Source organism: Aulonocara stuartgranti (assembly GCF_965226115.1).
Source record: "Aulonocara stuartgranti genome assembly, chromosome: 23".
Lineage (NCBI taxonomy): Eukaryota > Metazoa > Chordata > Actinopteri > Cichliformes > Cichlidae > Aulonocara > Aulonocara stuartgranti.
Genome location: NC_138958.1, coordinates 1,177,066 through 1,190,000, shown reverse-complemented (window position 1 = coordinate 1,190,000; position 12,935 = coordinate 1,177,066). Strand labels below are relative to the sequence as shown.

The 12,935-nt window shown below is 47.0% G+C and overlaps 1 protein-coding gene across 3 annotated transcripts in view; it reads left to right on the top strand.

Moving 5' to 3' along the window:
* Window positions 1-10,395, top strand: part of LOC309701024 (myosin IXB) — a 56,964-nt gene extending 46,569 nt beyond the window's left edge. For 2 of the 3 annotated variants that reach the window (XM_082524980.1, XM_082524982.1), the window contains 26 exons: window positions 320-359; window positions 454-576; window positions 668-748; window positions 896-1,006; window positions 1,171-1,296; window positions 1,386-1,535; window positions 1,617-1,777; window positions 1,872-2,966; window positions 3,060-3,126; window positions 3,240-3,355; window positions 3,487-3,599; window positions 3,690-3,874; window positions 3,957-4,064; window positions 4,165-4,335; window positions 4,428-4,469; window positions 4,543-4,654; window positions 4,749-4,822; window positions 5,918-6,110; window positions 6,188-6,316; window positions 6,409-6,514; window positions 6,652-6,783; window positions 7,083-7,206; window positions 7,378-7,428; window positions 8,020-8,135; window positions 8,233-8,369; window positions 8,804-10,395. In XM_082524980.1, coding sequence (XP_082381106.1) covers window positions 320-359; window positions 454-576; window positions 668-748; window positions 896-1,006; window positions 1,171-1,296; window positions 1,386-1,535; window positions 1,617-1,777; window positions 1,872-2,966; window positions 3,060-3,126; window positions 3,240-3,355; window positions 3,487-3,599; window positions 3,690-3,874; window positions 3,957-4,064; window positions 4,165-4,335; window positions 4,428-4,469; window positions 4,543-4,654; window positions 4,749-4,822; window positions 5,918-6,110; window positions 6,188-6,316; window positions 6,409-6,514; window positions 6,652-6,783; window positions 7,083-7,206; window positions 7,378-7,428; window positions 8,020-8,135; window positions 8,233-8,369; window positions 8,804-9,360 — 4,420 coding nt within the window. In that variant the 3' untranslated portion in view covers window positions 9,361-10,395. The remainder of the gene's footprint in view (window positions 1-319; window positions 360-453; window positions 577-667; window positions 749-895; window positions 1,007-1,170; window positions 1,297-1,385; window positions 1,536-1,616; window positions 1,778-1,871; window positions 2,967-3,059; window positions 3,127-3,239; window positions 3,356-3,486; window positions 3,600-3,689; window positions 3,875-3,956; window positions 4,065-4,164; window positions 4,336-4,427; window positions 4,470-4,542; window positions 4,655-4,748; window positions 4,823-5,917; window positions 6,111-6,187; window positions 6,317-6,408; window positions 6,515-6,651; window positions 6,784-7,082; window positions 7,207-7,377; window positions 7,429-8,019; window positions 8,136-8,232; window positions 8,370-8,803) is intronic. The other variant, XM_082524981.1, reaches the window with a different exon arrangement.
* Window positions 10,396-12,935: the final 2,540 nt, after the last annotated feature.

The window sequence follows — 12,935 nt, the reverse complement described above, 5'->3', positions numbered from 1 at the left end:
TGAAAGAGAGAGTACGTCTGAGTACGAGCCTCTGCTGGGCTCATTGTGTAGAGTTACATCCCGTCTCCTGCAGCATACATCCTCTTCCTCTGTCTGTCGTCCTTCCCTCGTCACTCACCTTCTCATCAGTCTTGCTTCTCGCGCTCGTCATTCATCCGATTCAGGTCCAAGCCTAATGTTCATCACTGTCTGCGCATGAAGGAGTCACCCATCCATACTAACCTGGCCTTCACGTACATCATCCGCTTCCTCATTAAGTCGTCAGGCGTTCAGCACTTCTGTCCGTCAGACTCAAAGTTTGTTTCTTCACTTTTTGCAGGAAAAACAAGGGCATCAAAATAAGGCAACCCATCCCAAAGGTAAAGTGTAAAGGCAGATAAACCTGAGATTGTGCTCTTCCTCAGTTTGAAGATTGCAAGCAAAGGAATTCATCTTCCATTTATTGCTCTGCAGAGTTTGCTGGATTCTCGATCTCTAAAGTTCATCGTGAGCCTGACGTTGCAGGATCGCACTACCAAGTCTCTGCTCCACCTGCACAAGAAGAAGAAGCCTCCCAGCATCAGTGCCCAGTTCCAGGTAACTTTACCTGTAACCTTATCTGCACATTGTGCTTGCAAACAATCACCTCTGCGAAGCTTCGGCAAACCGCTGTTTTTGTTGTCCTCAGACTTCTCTGACCAAACTCTTAGAGACTCTAAACAGAGCCGAGCCTTTCTTCATTCGGTGTATCCGCTCCAATGCTGAGAAGGTAAGCGCGATTCTTTAGTCGTTGATGTTTTCTTTCCTTTTAAATGCAATAACAGCGTAAATTCTTGGTGCTTTTAATAACAAGAACTCGTCACATTGTTACCACTTTGTAAATGAGGATCGTGGGTATTTATGTCAAACTGAGCAGAAGGAGATGCATCTGGATGAAGCCTTGGTGCTGCAGCAGCTGCGATACACGGGTATGCTGGAGACCGTTCGCATCAGGAGGTCCGGCTACGGAGCCAAGTACACATTCCAGGTATTGCAAACGTGCCCTTCCTTTGGGAAATTTACTTCAGGCGCGGAGTTCATATTTTCATGTTGATTAGATGTTAATATTCTGGTCTGCGTCAGGGCACATGTGAAAAACAGAAGTGGAAACTGCTCCACCTGCTGTATTCATATGCTTTTCTGTTCCTGCAGGACTTCATGGAGCAGTTCAGGGTTTTGCTGCCAAAGAACGCGACTGCCTGCAAAGAGGACATCTCAGCGCTGCTTGAGAAGAAGATGGGCCTCAACCCGACCACATACCAGATAGGCAAAACAAAGGTACAACCTGTTACGCTCCTATAAACGTGGTCCTGCAGACACCAGCATCCACATTCGTGATGCCACCCTGGTGTGTTTTGTCCTTTCAGGTGTTCTTGAAAGAGCTCGAGCGACAGCAGCTGCAGGACGTGCTGCACAAGGACGTAATGCGCAAGATCATCTTCCTGCAGCGCTGGGTCAGAGCTCACCTGCAGAGGAAAGAGTTTCTAGAAATGAGGCAGGCGGCCGTCACGATCCAGGTAAACACAGACCCGATTCCAAACTCTGGGAGGTATTTTAAGAACGGTGCTGATTGTTTTCACCGTCGCCCTCTCTCTCAGCGTTCATGGCGTCGGTACCGCAGAGAGGAGCAAAGACGGCAGGCGGCCACTCTGATCCAGGCGGTGTGGAGAGGCCACAGACAGAGATCGGCGTACGCCAAGCAAAGAAGAGGCGCTACCAAAATCCAGGCCCTGGTCAGAGGACACTCTGCACGCAGAAGGTAGAAAACACACTCGGCAGGGCTGCCTGTGTAATCTGCTGCGTGAGAGGTGACGCTGACAGTCTGGTGTCGCATTATCTGCTGTGCATTTCAGGTGCCTTTCAATCCGTGAGGAGAAACGGAAGAAAGAGGAGGAGGAAGAAGAGGCTCGGAGGAGGGCTGCAGAAGAAGAGAGGATGCGAAGGGAAGAGGAGGAAGAGGCAAGAAGAAAAGCAGAAGAGGAGCAAAGGCGAAGAATGGAAGAAGCAGCAAGGAGAAGGGCAGAAGAGGCAGCCAGGAAAGCAAAGGAGCAACGACTTGCAGAGGAACCTCAAACGAGAGAGGACTCGGATATAGAGCTGGTCACTGAGGAGATGCTGGATAAAAACCTCAATGCACAGGGTTTAGAGGAGGAAGAGGAGGGTGAAGATGTTAATAGAAGTTCAAATTCAGAGGAAGAACGTGGCAAAGAGAAAGAGCTGGAGCGTGAGGCAATGCATTCGGAAGCTTGCAGTAACCAAGCTGAGGCTGGACCCCAGCTGGATGAGGAGGAGGAGGATCTGGAGAGCCAAACACTAGAAGAGTCAAAGGCTGATCTGCCCTCTGATAGGCTCATCTCCAGTGCACTTACGCCCACATCTCCAGCTGAGGGCGAGGATAAAGAAGCTAGCACAACCTCCACACCTCCAAACGCTGAACAAAAGAGACCACAATCTTCGACTGTTAACAGGGGCCTGTCAACCAGGAGCCAGGAGAAGAGGGAGCAGAGGAGGCAAAGAGGGCTGGAACACAGCCGCAGAGAGTCCGAGCGAGTCGCCTCGTCTTCATCCACCAACAAGGATCCCACGACCACGCCGAAGAGCAAAAACCAGGAGCCATCGAAGCTAAAAGAGCGCTCAGACAGCAAGGAGCTGGACCAGTACACCTTTGTGAACTGGAAAGTGAAGGAAGACAAGGGAGCGAAGAAGGAGGCAAAAAGTTCTCCTCCCTCCGCCGGTCCTGTCCGTCCGTCTTCATTACCTCTGGCGCCCGCCGACTCTTTGTCGGAGAGAAACGGCCTCAGCGAGAATGTCGGCGCGGTAAATCTGCAGCGTCGGCCTGGGGCGATAAAGGAGAAGCCGGAAAAGTGGAGGGGGAGGAGGAGTAACGGGGAGCTCTCTGAGAACATCAGCCCTTCTCCACCTCAAAGCAGAGAACAGACCAAAAAGCTGTACGTCTCATTCTGCTGGCTGAAGCTACTTTACAACAGTTGGTTCAGTTCGGCTTTTCTTTAATCGATCTTCCTCTTCTGTCTGCGTTTCAGGAATGAAACATTCTCGTCGATCGACAGCTTGTCTCCCGGCTCTGATGCCGCCGCTTCCATCAAAGAGGTATTTTCCGTCGATTCAATGTAAAGTGACCGTTATAGAGAAACGTTTGTCAGTTTGTGGAAACATCTGCGCTCTGATGTCGTGTAAGTAACTGGATATTCTCTGCTGAACAGCTTTCCCCGACTGACAGCTCTGGTGATGTTTCAAAGGGAGGCTCCGTGAGAAAGAGACAGCAGGAGGCTGCCGGGTACCAGGATTCAGCCCACTCAGTCTCATCCACACCTGACAGGTACCACAGCTGCTGATGGAGTGCAAACACATGTTCTGGTTGCATAAAAAGAAACGAATGAATGTCAGGCGTGTCTGTGACGTGAACTAATGTGTGGTCGTTCTTATGTGTTTTGCTTCTGTGGATCGCAGGCCCAGCGGTTTCTTCAGCAAAATCTTTAAAAAAGGCAAAGATGCCCAGACTCCAGACAACGGGGAGCTGACCTTCGCTCAGACTCTCAACGAGAAGTCGACCGCATGGGAAGGTAAATCGCACAAGAGGAGTAGCTGAAGCTGCTTTGCTCACCTGCTGTAGTTTCTGGCCTTAACGACTCGGGACGCATTCTCTCTTTCAGCCCCGATATCCGGACACGCGCCCCGATCTCAATCCGGTGACCGCGGCGGCAAAGCTATAGGCAGAAATCCCAGCATTAAAATCAGCCGAGCCACACGAGTCTCTGAACAGTGGAACGCCTCGCTGGATCGAGAAATCACCAACGCCAACGAGCTGCGGCACCTCGACGAGTTTCTGGGCAACCAGGTGAGCGAAAGGCGACAAGATGACGGACTCGATGAAGGAAATGAGATTCGCACGTTTCTAAAAGGGTTTTATTCCTCTGCAGGTGAACGATTTCCGCTCCAGGAGCAAGACGCTGTCAGAGACGGAAAACATCTTTGTGACAGCCACCATGCAGTTCAGAGAGAACATCAAAGCCATGTATTCTCTTCCTGTAAGTCTCTGAGCTGCCATCAAAGCAGCTTCATCACACGATCAACGTTCACCCTCACCATCGTCTCTTCTTCCTCGTTTTCCCTCCCGTCTCCTAACAGAAACCCACCATCGGCTACAAAGGTCTAATGTCAGGCTACCAGAACAAAGTGATGCACCTGGCAGGGAGCAAAAGGAAGGAAGAAGTCCAACTGGTGGTGAACCTGTTCCAGTCGGTGCTGGATGGTTTCATCAGAGGAGAGATGAAGAAGGAGGAGGCTGAACCTGCAAAGGTAAAAACAAAGCAACTCGACTTGTTCAGCCTCGTCACTGCGAATAAGAAAAACAGTGTTCACACCTGTGATTTGTGCCTGTCTGTCGTCAGCCCGCCAAAGCGAGAAAGAAGAGGAGGAAGAAAGACAAAAGTGTAAGTGATGCAGCGTTTGACGTCTTTTATCACAGTAATGATTTTGTCTTTAATTGATTGGTTGTCTTTTCAGGTGGAAAATCCGCTGGATCACATTTTCAGTAACTATCAGGTCAACATTATGCAGTCATGTGACCAGTGTACTTCCTACATCTGGGGCATGGAGAAGGCCTACATGTGCAGCAGTGAGTGAGCCCGACGAAGCGTTTTCAGCACAGCATGCTGTAAAAGACTCAAGTTCAGCTTCGACTGAGTTCAATTCTTAATCTTTTCTCACAGATTGTAAAATGGTGTGCCACAAGAAGTGCATCTCCAAGATAAACATCGACTGCTCCACCTTCTCTGCCAAAAAGGTGGGTTTTCATCATAGACTGTAAGTAAAGGATGGCTGGTTTGCATTTGCCCACCAAAGGTTAGACCTGCACACTCCTGCAGCATGTCGGTGCAGTGGTTCTCCTCCTCCCACCGTCTGCTAACATTCACATCTGGTTAATCCGTGATTTGAAGTCGTGGATGAGAGGAAGACGAAGTGTTTAAAGTTTGTGGAATACTGTAAACGAGTTAATCCAGTGTTTTAAATGATTCTCATCTACTTAAAATTACCTGCTGTTCCTGTTAACTCAATTTAAAAAACACAAACATAATAAAAATGATGTGCTAGTTGACATTGTGTGTAAATGTATGTTCAAAGGTGGTGTGTAGTCTAACCTGCACGGAGAGGTCAGGAAGACTACGAAATGTCACTCCCTTTCATGTCATAGCCACAAAGTAGCCACGCCCAGAATCAAACCTCACTTTGTTTTTAAATGTAACCATAATTTCCTATCATCATGAAGAAGTTTGAAACTCATGTTTGGGACCATGAACTCATCACGAGACGTTCACTGAACTAAAGTCGAGTCATTTTTCTCTCCAGTTGAGGTTTGTTACCATCAGCGTTGCCCTCTACTGGCCATTGGAGAGAATGCAGTTTTAAGAACATTGGCTTCGATTTGCAGTGGTATCCATCTTTTATATACAGTCTGTGTTGTGCATTAAATAAAATACAGGGCTGGGTTAGTGATTAGTCATAAATACTGTGCATAAAAAGTTTTCTAATCCAGCCCCTGTTCCACTAGCTTTGAATAAAAAATAAAATTTTCTAATCAAGTAATTTTTTTTCTGCTGGTCTTTTTAAGAAGCATTTTTGCACTGTCGCCGTCGGCTGCATATTTATCTTTGATCATAGACACGCAGTGTTTGAAAACGTCAAATAAAGTTAATGAAAGCGGCCCTTCGGGAGGAAGCAGCTGCCTGGGAAGCACGCTTCCACGTGTTCAATAATATTTGGGAACATGTTTTTATATATAACAGCGCAGTGAAGTTTGTAGTGAAGAATGTGTGATTCGGATGTTGTGGGTGGATCATGGCGAGGTCCGACTGACCGCTGCCGTCTGGTGACTCCACAGAATGATGACGAGTTTACCGGGCAGCACTTCGGGGTGCGTGTGTGTCACCTGCTCAATGAAAAGAACCCGGTACCGATGGTGCTGGAAATGATGCTGGAGCACGTGGAGATGCACGGCCTCTACACGGAGGGCATCTATCGCAAATCGGGCTCTGCCAACCGGATGAAAGAGCTTCACCAGAAACTGGACACAGGTCAGACATCAACTTGGTTTCTGCTTTTTCTGACTCCTAAAACGACATCGCTGAGCTGACGACGACTTTGTGTTTAGACCCCAACTCGGCCTGCCTCGAAGACTATCCCATCCACACAGTGACAGGCTTGGTAAAGCAGTGGCTGAGGGAGCTGCCAGACCCACTGATGACCTTCACACATTACAACGACTTCCTGCATGCAGTCGGTGAGGAGGACGTTTCTCACTAGTGCGCTCGTGTCTTTGCATTTTTGTCTGTTTTTGAAGAATTGATTTTTGTTGCATTTTCCTCTCGTCAGACCTTCCAGAGAAGCAGGAGCAGCTTCATGCCATCTATAAAGTGCTGGACGAGCTCCCGACTGCAAATTACAACACCTTGGAGAGGCTCGTCTTCCACCTCGTCAGGCAGGGATCCTCGTTTGTTTGATTCTGATCACTTCTCCTGCGCTGAGATGGCTCATTGCGTCCCGTCTTATTTGTTATGCGTGTATTCAGTTAAACGGCGAGGTGATCATTTACAGCAGTGTGTGATTCTCCTGCAGGGTGTGCAAAGAAGAGGCTCACAACCGCATGTCTCCCAACTCACTGGCCATAGTGTTTGCACCGTGCATCCTCCGCTGCCCGGACAGCGCAGACCCACTGCTCAGCATGAAAGACGTTGCCAAGACAACCACGTAAGACCGCCAAGAAATCTCATGAATGTAATATGAGGGTTGAATTGGGTGGGTGTGGGGTCTTTGTGTTCACTTGGACTCTGAAAGAGGAAATATTTACATTTTAATTTGTTCGGTTAAGTCAGTTTATTTTATATAGAACCAATCCTCAAGATGCTTTGTATTGTAATGTTAAGCCGCTAAAATAGTAGAAAGAAGCCCCACCAATCACATGAGCCCCTCCCGTGAGCCGTCTAATCGGTCCAAAACCTCCCAAAGGCTGGAAGGAGTGTGGGTCCTGATCGCTCTTTTGTTTGCAGATGTGTGGAGATGCTCATCAACGAGCAGATCCGGCGCTACAACGAGAAGATGGAGGAAATCGAGCAGCTGGAGTACGCCGAGGCTCTAGCCGTTAACCAGCTGAAGCTCAAGAGGCAGAACACGGTGAGGAAGAGAGCGCCGCTCGCCTCTGTCCGCGTCCTTGTCCATTTAGACAAATTAAGTCGACACTAAGAAGCTGGATGAAGGTCACGTAATAAAGTCGACCCCACTGTCAGAATCTGATATCTTTAGCTTCCGTGCGTAACGTGTCCAATGTTCCTTGTCTCTCTTTAGCACTACTGGCGTTTACCGCTCAGGCTACCAGCTCCTTACAAAGGAGCGGTGGTACGTATCATCGATTTCTCTTGGTAGAGTCGACCTTGTAGTTGTAGTTTGTAGTGGTCTGCCATGTCGAGGCGCCTGTGCATGGCATGTAAGATGTGGGTCAAACTTTGGCTGTCGTGTGTGTGTTTGGGGGTTTTTCTTTCCTTAATACTGTTTATTCTTCCATACTAACTGGGAATAGACTGCATGTTGCTGTTAACTGGTTTGTGCCCTGCTTGTGATGTGAGAGCACACCGTGGTTCTGGGTTTGAAGGACTGTTACTACCTAAGAACAGCTGTTTTGTGACTGATTTGTTCAACCTTAAGAGGAAAGAAGGCCACAGAGCTCTGAAGGTGGTGTTGTCTACAGAGCAATCACTCGGCAGCACATTTTGGTGAAAAGAGTAAAAGTGTGTATTCACTTGGATCTCTTTGAATACTTTCTGTAAGAATTCATATGCAGGTGCATGAAAACCTCCCCATCGACCTCACTAACACCTTTTGGTTCAGTTTCAGGTTTGGGTTAAAGTCATGTGTGTCTGTTTCTTTAGCGTTTGTTATACTGTGGACGTTTTCAGTTTGGGTGAAGGTGTGATCCTCTGTCTTGTGCAGATGCACGAGAAGGTCAGCACTGATCTGAGCGTGGTCCCCGAGAACGAGCCTCTGGATTCGGACACGGAGGCCGAGAAGAACCTGATGGAACGTATCAAGTCCATCAAACAGGAGAAGTAAGATTGCGCTCTCAGCACTTTTCAGTTCCTCAGGTGTGCTGTCTTCATTGTCCAGTTCCTAATGCATGTGATTTCCTCTTCATCTCACCTTCAGAGAGGATCTTGCCTGTCGCCTGCCAGAGATGGAGCAGCCTGGTTCAGACCAGGAGAATCTCGACTCCGAAGCCTCGCTGAGCTCTGAGAGCCTCTTGGACGAGCAGCAGCGCTCGGCTCACAGCTCGGAGCCTGAAGGTCAGTAGTAAGGTACAGTCTGGACTTCCTACCTGTTTCTGTCTCCTGCGGGTTTCTGACCAGACCGCGGGGCCTGCTGGGCGGGGCCCTTCCTGTCTTTTGTGGCACAGGTCTGGACCAGTGATGGTGAAGGTGGGCGGTGACGTCTGCTCTGTAGCAAAGCAGGTCGGAGGAACGGCAACCGTGTTTTTGTGTGTTTGTGTGCATGTAAATGCATGTGTGGCACGGCTACATGCTCACGTTTCACCCAAAGTTGATTTGCTGAACATTTGGCGTCCACATCAGATCAGATGCTTGTAATTGTAACTCACTGGGTGCATTTTGATTTTTCTTCTTGCCTAACATGGTTGCATGATCTTCCTTTTGGCTTTCACTCTGCTGTGAGCCTCTTGGTTAAATATTCCTCATCCTTCCTCTATCCTCTTCTCTTCCAGGACGCGGTGCTCATCAGCTGAGGAGATCCAAAGCGCTTTGTCTTCCCAAACCTTCAGATCTGACCCAGAGGCCTAAAGTCCCCGGTGGACGCATCTCTGTGTCGACCATCACCCCTGCTAGCTCCACCTCTTCTTTGGCTAGCTGCACTTCTTCAACTTCTGAATCCTCCAACGCCTCCTTCAGGCATCCGCTTCAGCGTCGCAACCCCATCATCCCAAACACGGTTAAACTCCCGCAGGGAGTCTGCTCCCAGGCGCCAACCTCGAGTCCACCTCAGTCTCACGCCCCTCCCGGAAGCCGAGCGCCTGCCTTCTCGGCCAAGAGACGAGAGCAGCCTGGCCGCCGTAAAGACAGCACCCAGTCCCTTTACCTCGACGGGTCAGAGTGCGACTTGCTGCTGCGTTTTTCTTCCTGTCCTCCTTCAGCCGCCTCTTCCTCTTCTTCCGTCTCCACGGCTGCGCCCACTCCTCAGCTCCAGCACAGCGACATGAAAGTCTCAAACGTCCACAGACGGTTTTCTGACCCAGACATCCCGTACATGGATGATGAAGTCTGAGCGGGGAGGAGCACAAACGACTGGAACGGTGAAGAGGATTAAGGACGGCGACCCGCAAGCAGACAAACAAAAGGAATTCAACCGCTCTCGGATTCGACGCAGCAGAGCGCTCGGACAGGCTGGAACTTGATGTGTGTAAAGGAAAGGAGAGACGCGACGCAGGCGCAGCTGCTGCGGCTCCACATGCATGAACCCAGCTCGCACAAACTGCAGCTGCTGCTGTCTGAGGGAACTAACGTGTCGTTAGTCAAAAGGACTGGACCACATGTTGCCAAGCACCTTTTCAATCTTTTTAATATGTTGTCCTCACTGTTGATTACTTCAGTGGGACCAGAGGCAGTTTCCTCCCGTAGCCTCATAATGATTTTTTTATTAATTTGTGCTAATTCAAGAAAATATTGCAGGTTTCAGTCGCACTTTTCATTTCTTAGTTCTCCCAGTGAGTGAAACCCGCTCGCTGAAACGTTAGCTAGTGCCTTGATGTTGTACATTGACTTGTTAAAAAGCTCATTCTCATGTCACGATGATGGAACGGTGCTCGCAGAGGGAGGGATGTGTTTGTCGTGGAAAACAAGGACCTAAACCTGCACATTGTGACTGTTGCACACACACAGCATTCTCTGTTCGCCTTCATGTTTTACCCGCCGCACAACACACCAAATAGGAAGTCATTGCATTCACGCAGCAAAGGGAACGGGAGCAGCACACGCCACTTTCTCCACGGAAACCCACACAAACCCAGCCACGATCCAAGAGCGGTGCCACCGCGTGTCCTTGAACTTCCCCTCCTCTAAAATCACTCGGTCCCATTATTAGAAAAGTCTGCTGAAGCACAGCTCCGGCCAACTTTGTATGAGATGTAATACTAATGTTCCTCTCTGACTGCTGATGATGATGATGATGTATGATGATGTTAGTTCGTCTGGATTATGAGGAAGATGTTCTGATGTGTAACAGAGTGCATGGTGACTTTGACTGAATGAGCTGTAATGTTTCTTAGTATTAACATGAAAATACAGTACATGATGCTTGTAACGTGCGCTGCTCTGTGTTTCCATCACGCACAATTAGAACGATTTTCTTTTACGCTGGAAACAGAAGCTGGTGATAAACAAGAGTTATTAAAATAAAACTGTAGGACGTTTATAAACTCTCCAGGAGTTAGTCTGCTCCAAATTAGGTTCATAGGTTGACTTGGACCTTCAGCACAGACAATATGTAGTAACATGAAACTAGAAATACTGCACATCATGGCATTACATTAGGTACATGTTGCTAGTACTGGGTACAGACCACCTGGTGTGGTCTCCTGCTGGTGTAGCTCATCTGCTTCAGGGTTTAACATGTTCAGAGATGATCTTCTGCACTCCTATAAGCTCCAAGCCGTCGGGCCAGCCTCTGATCTTTAGCATCAAACTGCCGCTTGCTGGATATTTTCTCTTATTTGGATCTTTATCTGTAATCCCCAGAGATGGTTGTGTGGGACAATCCCAGCAGATCAGCAGTCTTTGAAATCCTCACACCAACAACCAGCCCTGTTCAGTATCACTTAAATCCCCTTTCTTGCTCATTTTGATGCTCATTTTGAGCTTCAGCAGGTCGTCTTGATTATATCTGCGTGTTTAAAAGCACTGACTCGGCTGATTTGATATTTGCATTAACCACTAGGTGAACAGGTGTACCTAATAAAGTGGCCGGAGTGTGTATGTTTAACATTTTGCTTTAAGATGGCTAAAACTCCCAGAGGTGGGTATAATTTTACAGTCTCACGGAGCCATTCCTGCCTTAAACAGTCATTACAACTCGGGTCAGGTCTTCTTAAATGAGCCGCTTCTTTGTCACAGTAAACTGCAGCCGTCTGCACAGACCTCGCTGCTTTTGATTTTGTGTGGAGTGGAATTGATGCACCTTGAGCACACAAAGGCTCCACAGTTCAGGATCAGCTGCCACAATGCAAGATCTGTTTTTCAAGTGATGTCATACGAGTCATTTCTTCAGACTTCATAAAGCTGCACCAGAGCCGCGCACAGGAAATTACACCAACATGAGTTTTAACAGTGTCACGCAAGCGCCCCTTGAAGTGGTTACATTTATTTTTGCCGTTTTTACGCCCTGAGCTGTGGTCAGCATTTTCCTTCCTGGTCATGGGTGATTTACCAGCCTCGCACACCATCCACTGTTAAGCAAATTAAAGTTTATGTCGTTTCACGTACCTCCATGCGGGTTGGGATACGTGAGTCTGATAGATGATTGTTCTCCTCTCTGCACCACCCACACAGCTGGGCATGCTCAGGTGGAAGGGCGCTGCAGTGATAGGTATGTGGGGTCTTTGAACTAGGTTAACAAATCATTAAACAAAGTCCTGAACAGACTGGGACTATTTTTTGACATGAAGACTAAAATTGTTGCTCTGAAGATTTGAACAGGCTGTGTCATGTGACCTGCCGGATGACCTCCTTCTTGGACTTGATCCACAGATGCCTCATATCTGGAAAACGCAGCTCCAACTTCAGCCCGTTGGTGGTGCAGAAGTTTCCGGCTACAGATTAAAACTTTGGTGAGAAGATTCAGTCAACTGTCTCCAATCGGTGCTCCACGTTGCAAAAATAGTTATGATTCTAGGAGCTGTAGATGATGTAGACCATAAGAAAAGGTCTAAACACTGAGTGCCCTGACTCATCTTTGCTGCGCCACTAAATAAAGTGATGCAGACCGTGCACTAAATGGGCTATTATACTTTACGCACTGTAGTGTAGTGATAAGCACAACATGACTTTATATCCAGTGCTAATCTTTCATTCCATCTGTTTACATGTAAAGCAGTTTGAGTGTCATAGATACCGTACAGCAAAATAACCCATGTATTATAAAACAAAACATAATCAATACAGTCAATATAGGCATACATGGATACTTGATAAACTATCAGGCCACCACCCAGTGTAATGTTTATGCCACAATTACCCTAAATTAACAGTACTGAAAATATCAAACTCATTTTCTATGTTTCTGTAACGACTGAGACGCCAGTTTGTCCAAGCTTGTCAGTCAAAACTCATATTTTTAATTTTATTTATGTAATCTTTTACAAAAAAGCAGAAAAAATAGGAAAGCACATTATTATTATTATTATTATTATTATTATTATTATTTACTGGCATTGCGTAAAATAAAAAATCGTTGTGCTTGACTCTCAGAGAAGTCCAGTATGGCGCCTCAAATTGGGGTATAAAAAAGTGAATTTAGTGTTTTATTTGCCCAATAAATAAAATTTACAAACAATATTTTTAACTTTGTTTTCTTTTAGTGTTTTTATGGCAGTATTTTTTTTAAGAACTGTATATAAACACATGCAAAACATACATAAATAAAAAAGTACTACATACAGACATGTTGTGGGTTTCGTGCCAGAATGATGTTTTATATTTATTTTATTATTTTATTTCTCTCGAATAGAGAGAAATCGATTAAGATAAAACTTTGGGATCTGGCGAGATTATTATTATTAATATAATTAATATAATAATTAATGTATTATTATTATCATTATTATTATTATTATTATTATAAGTCTA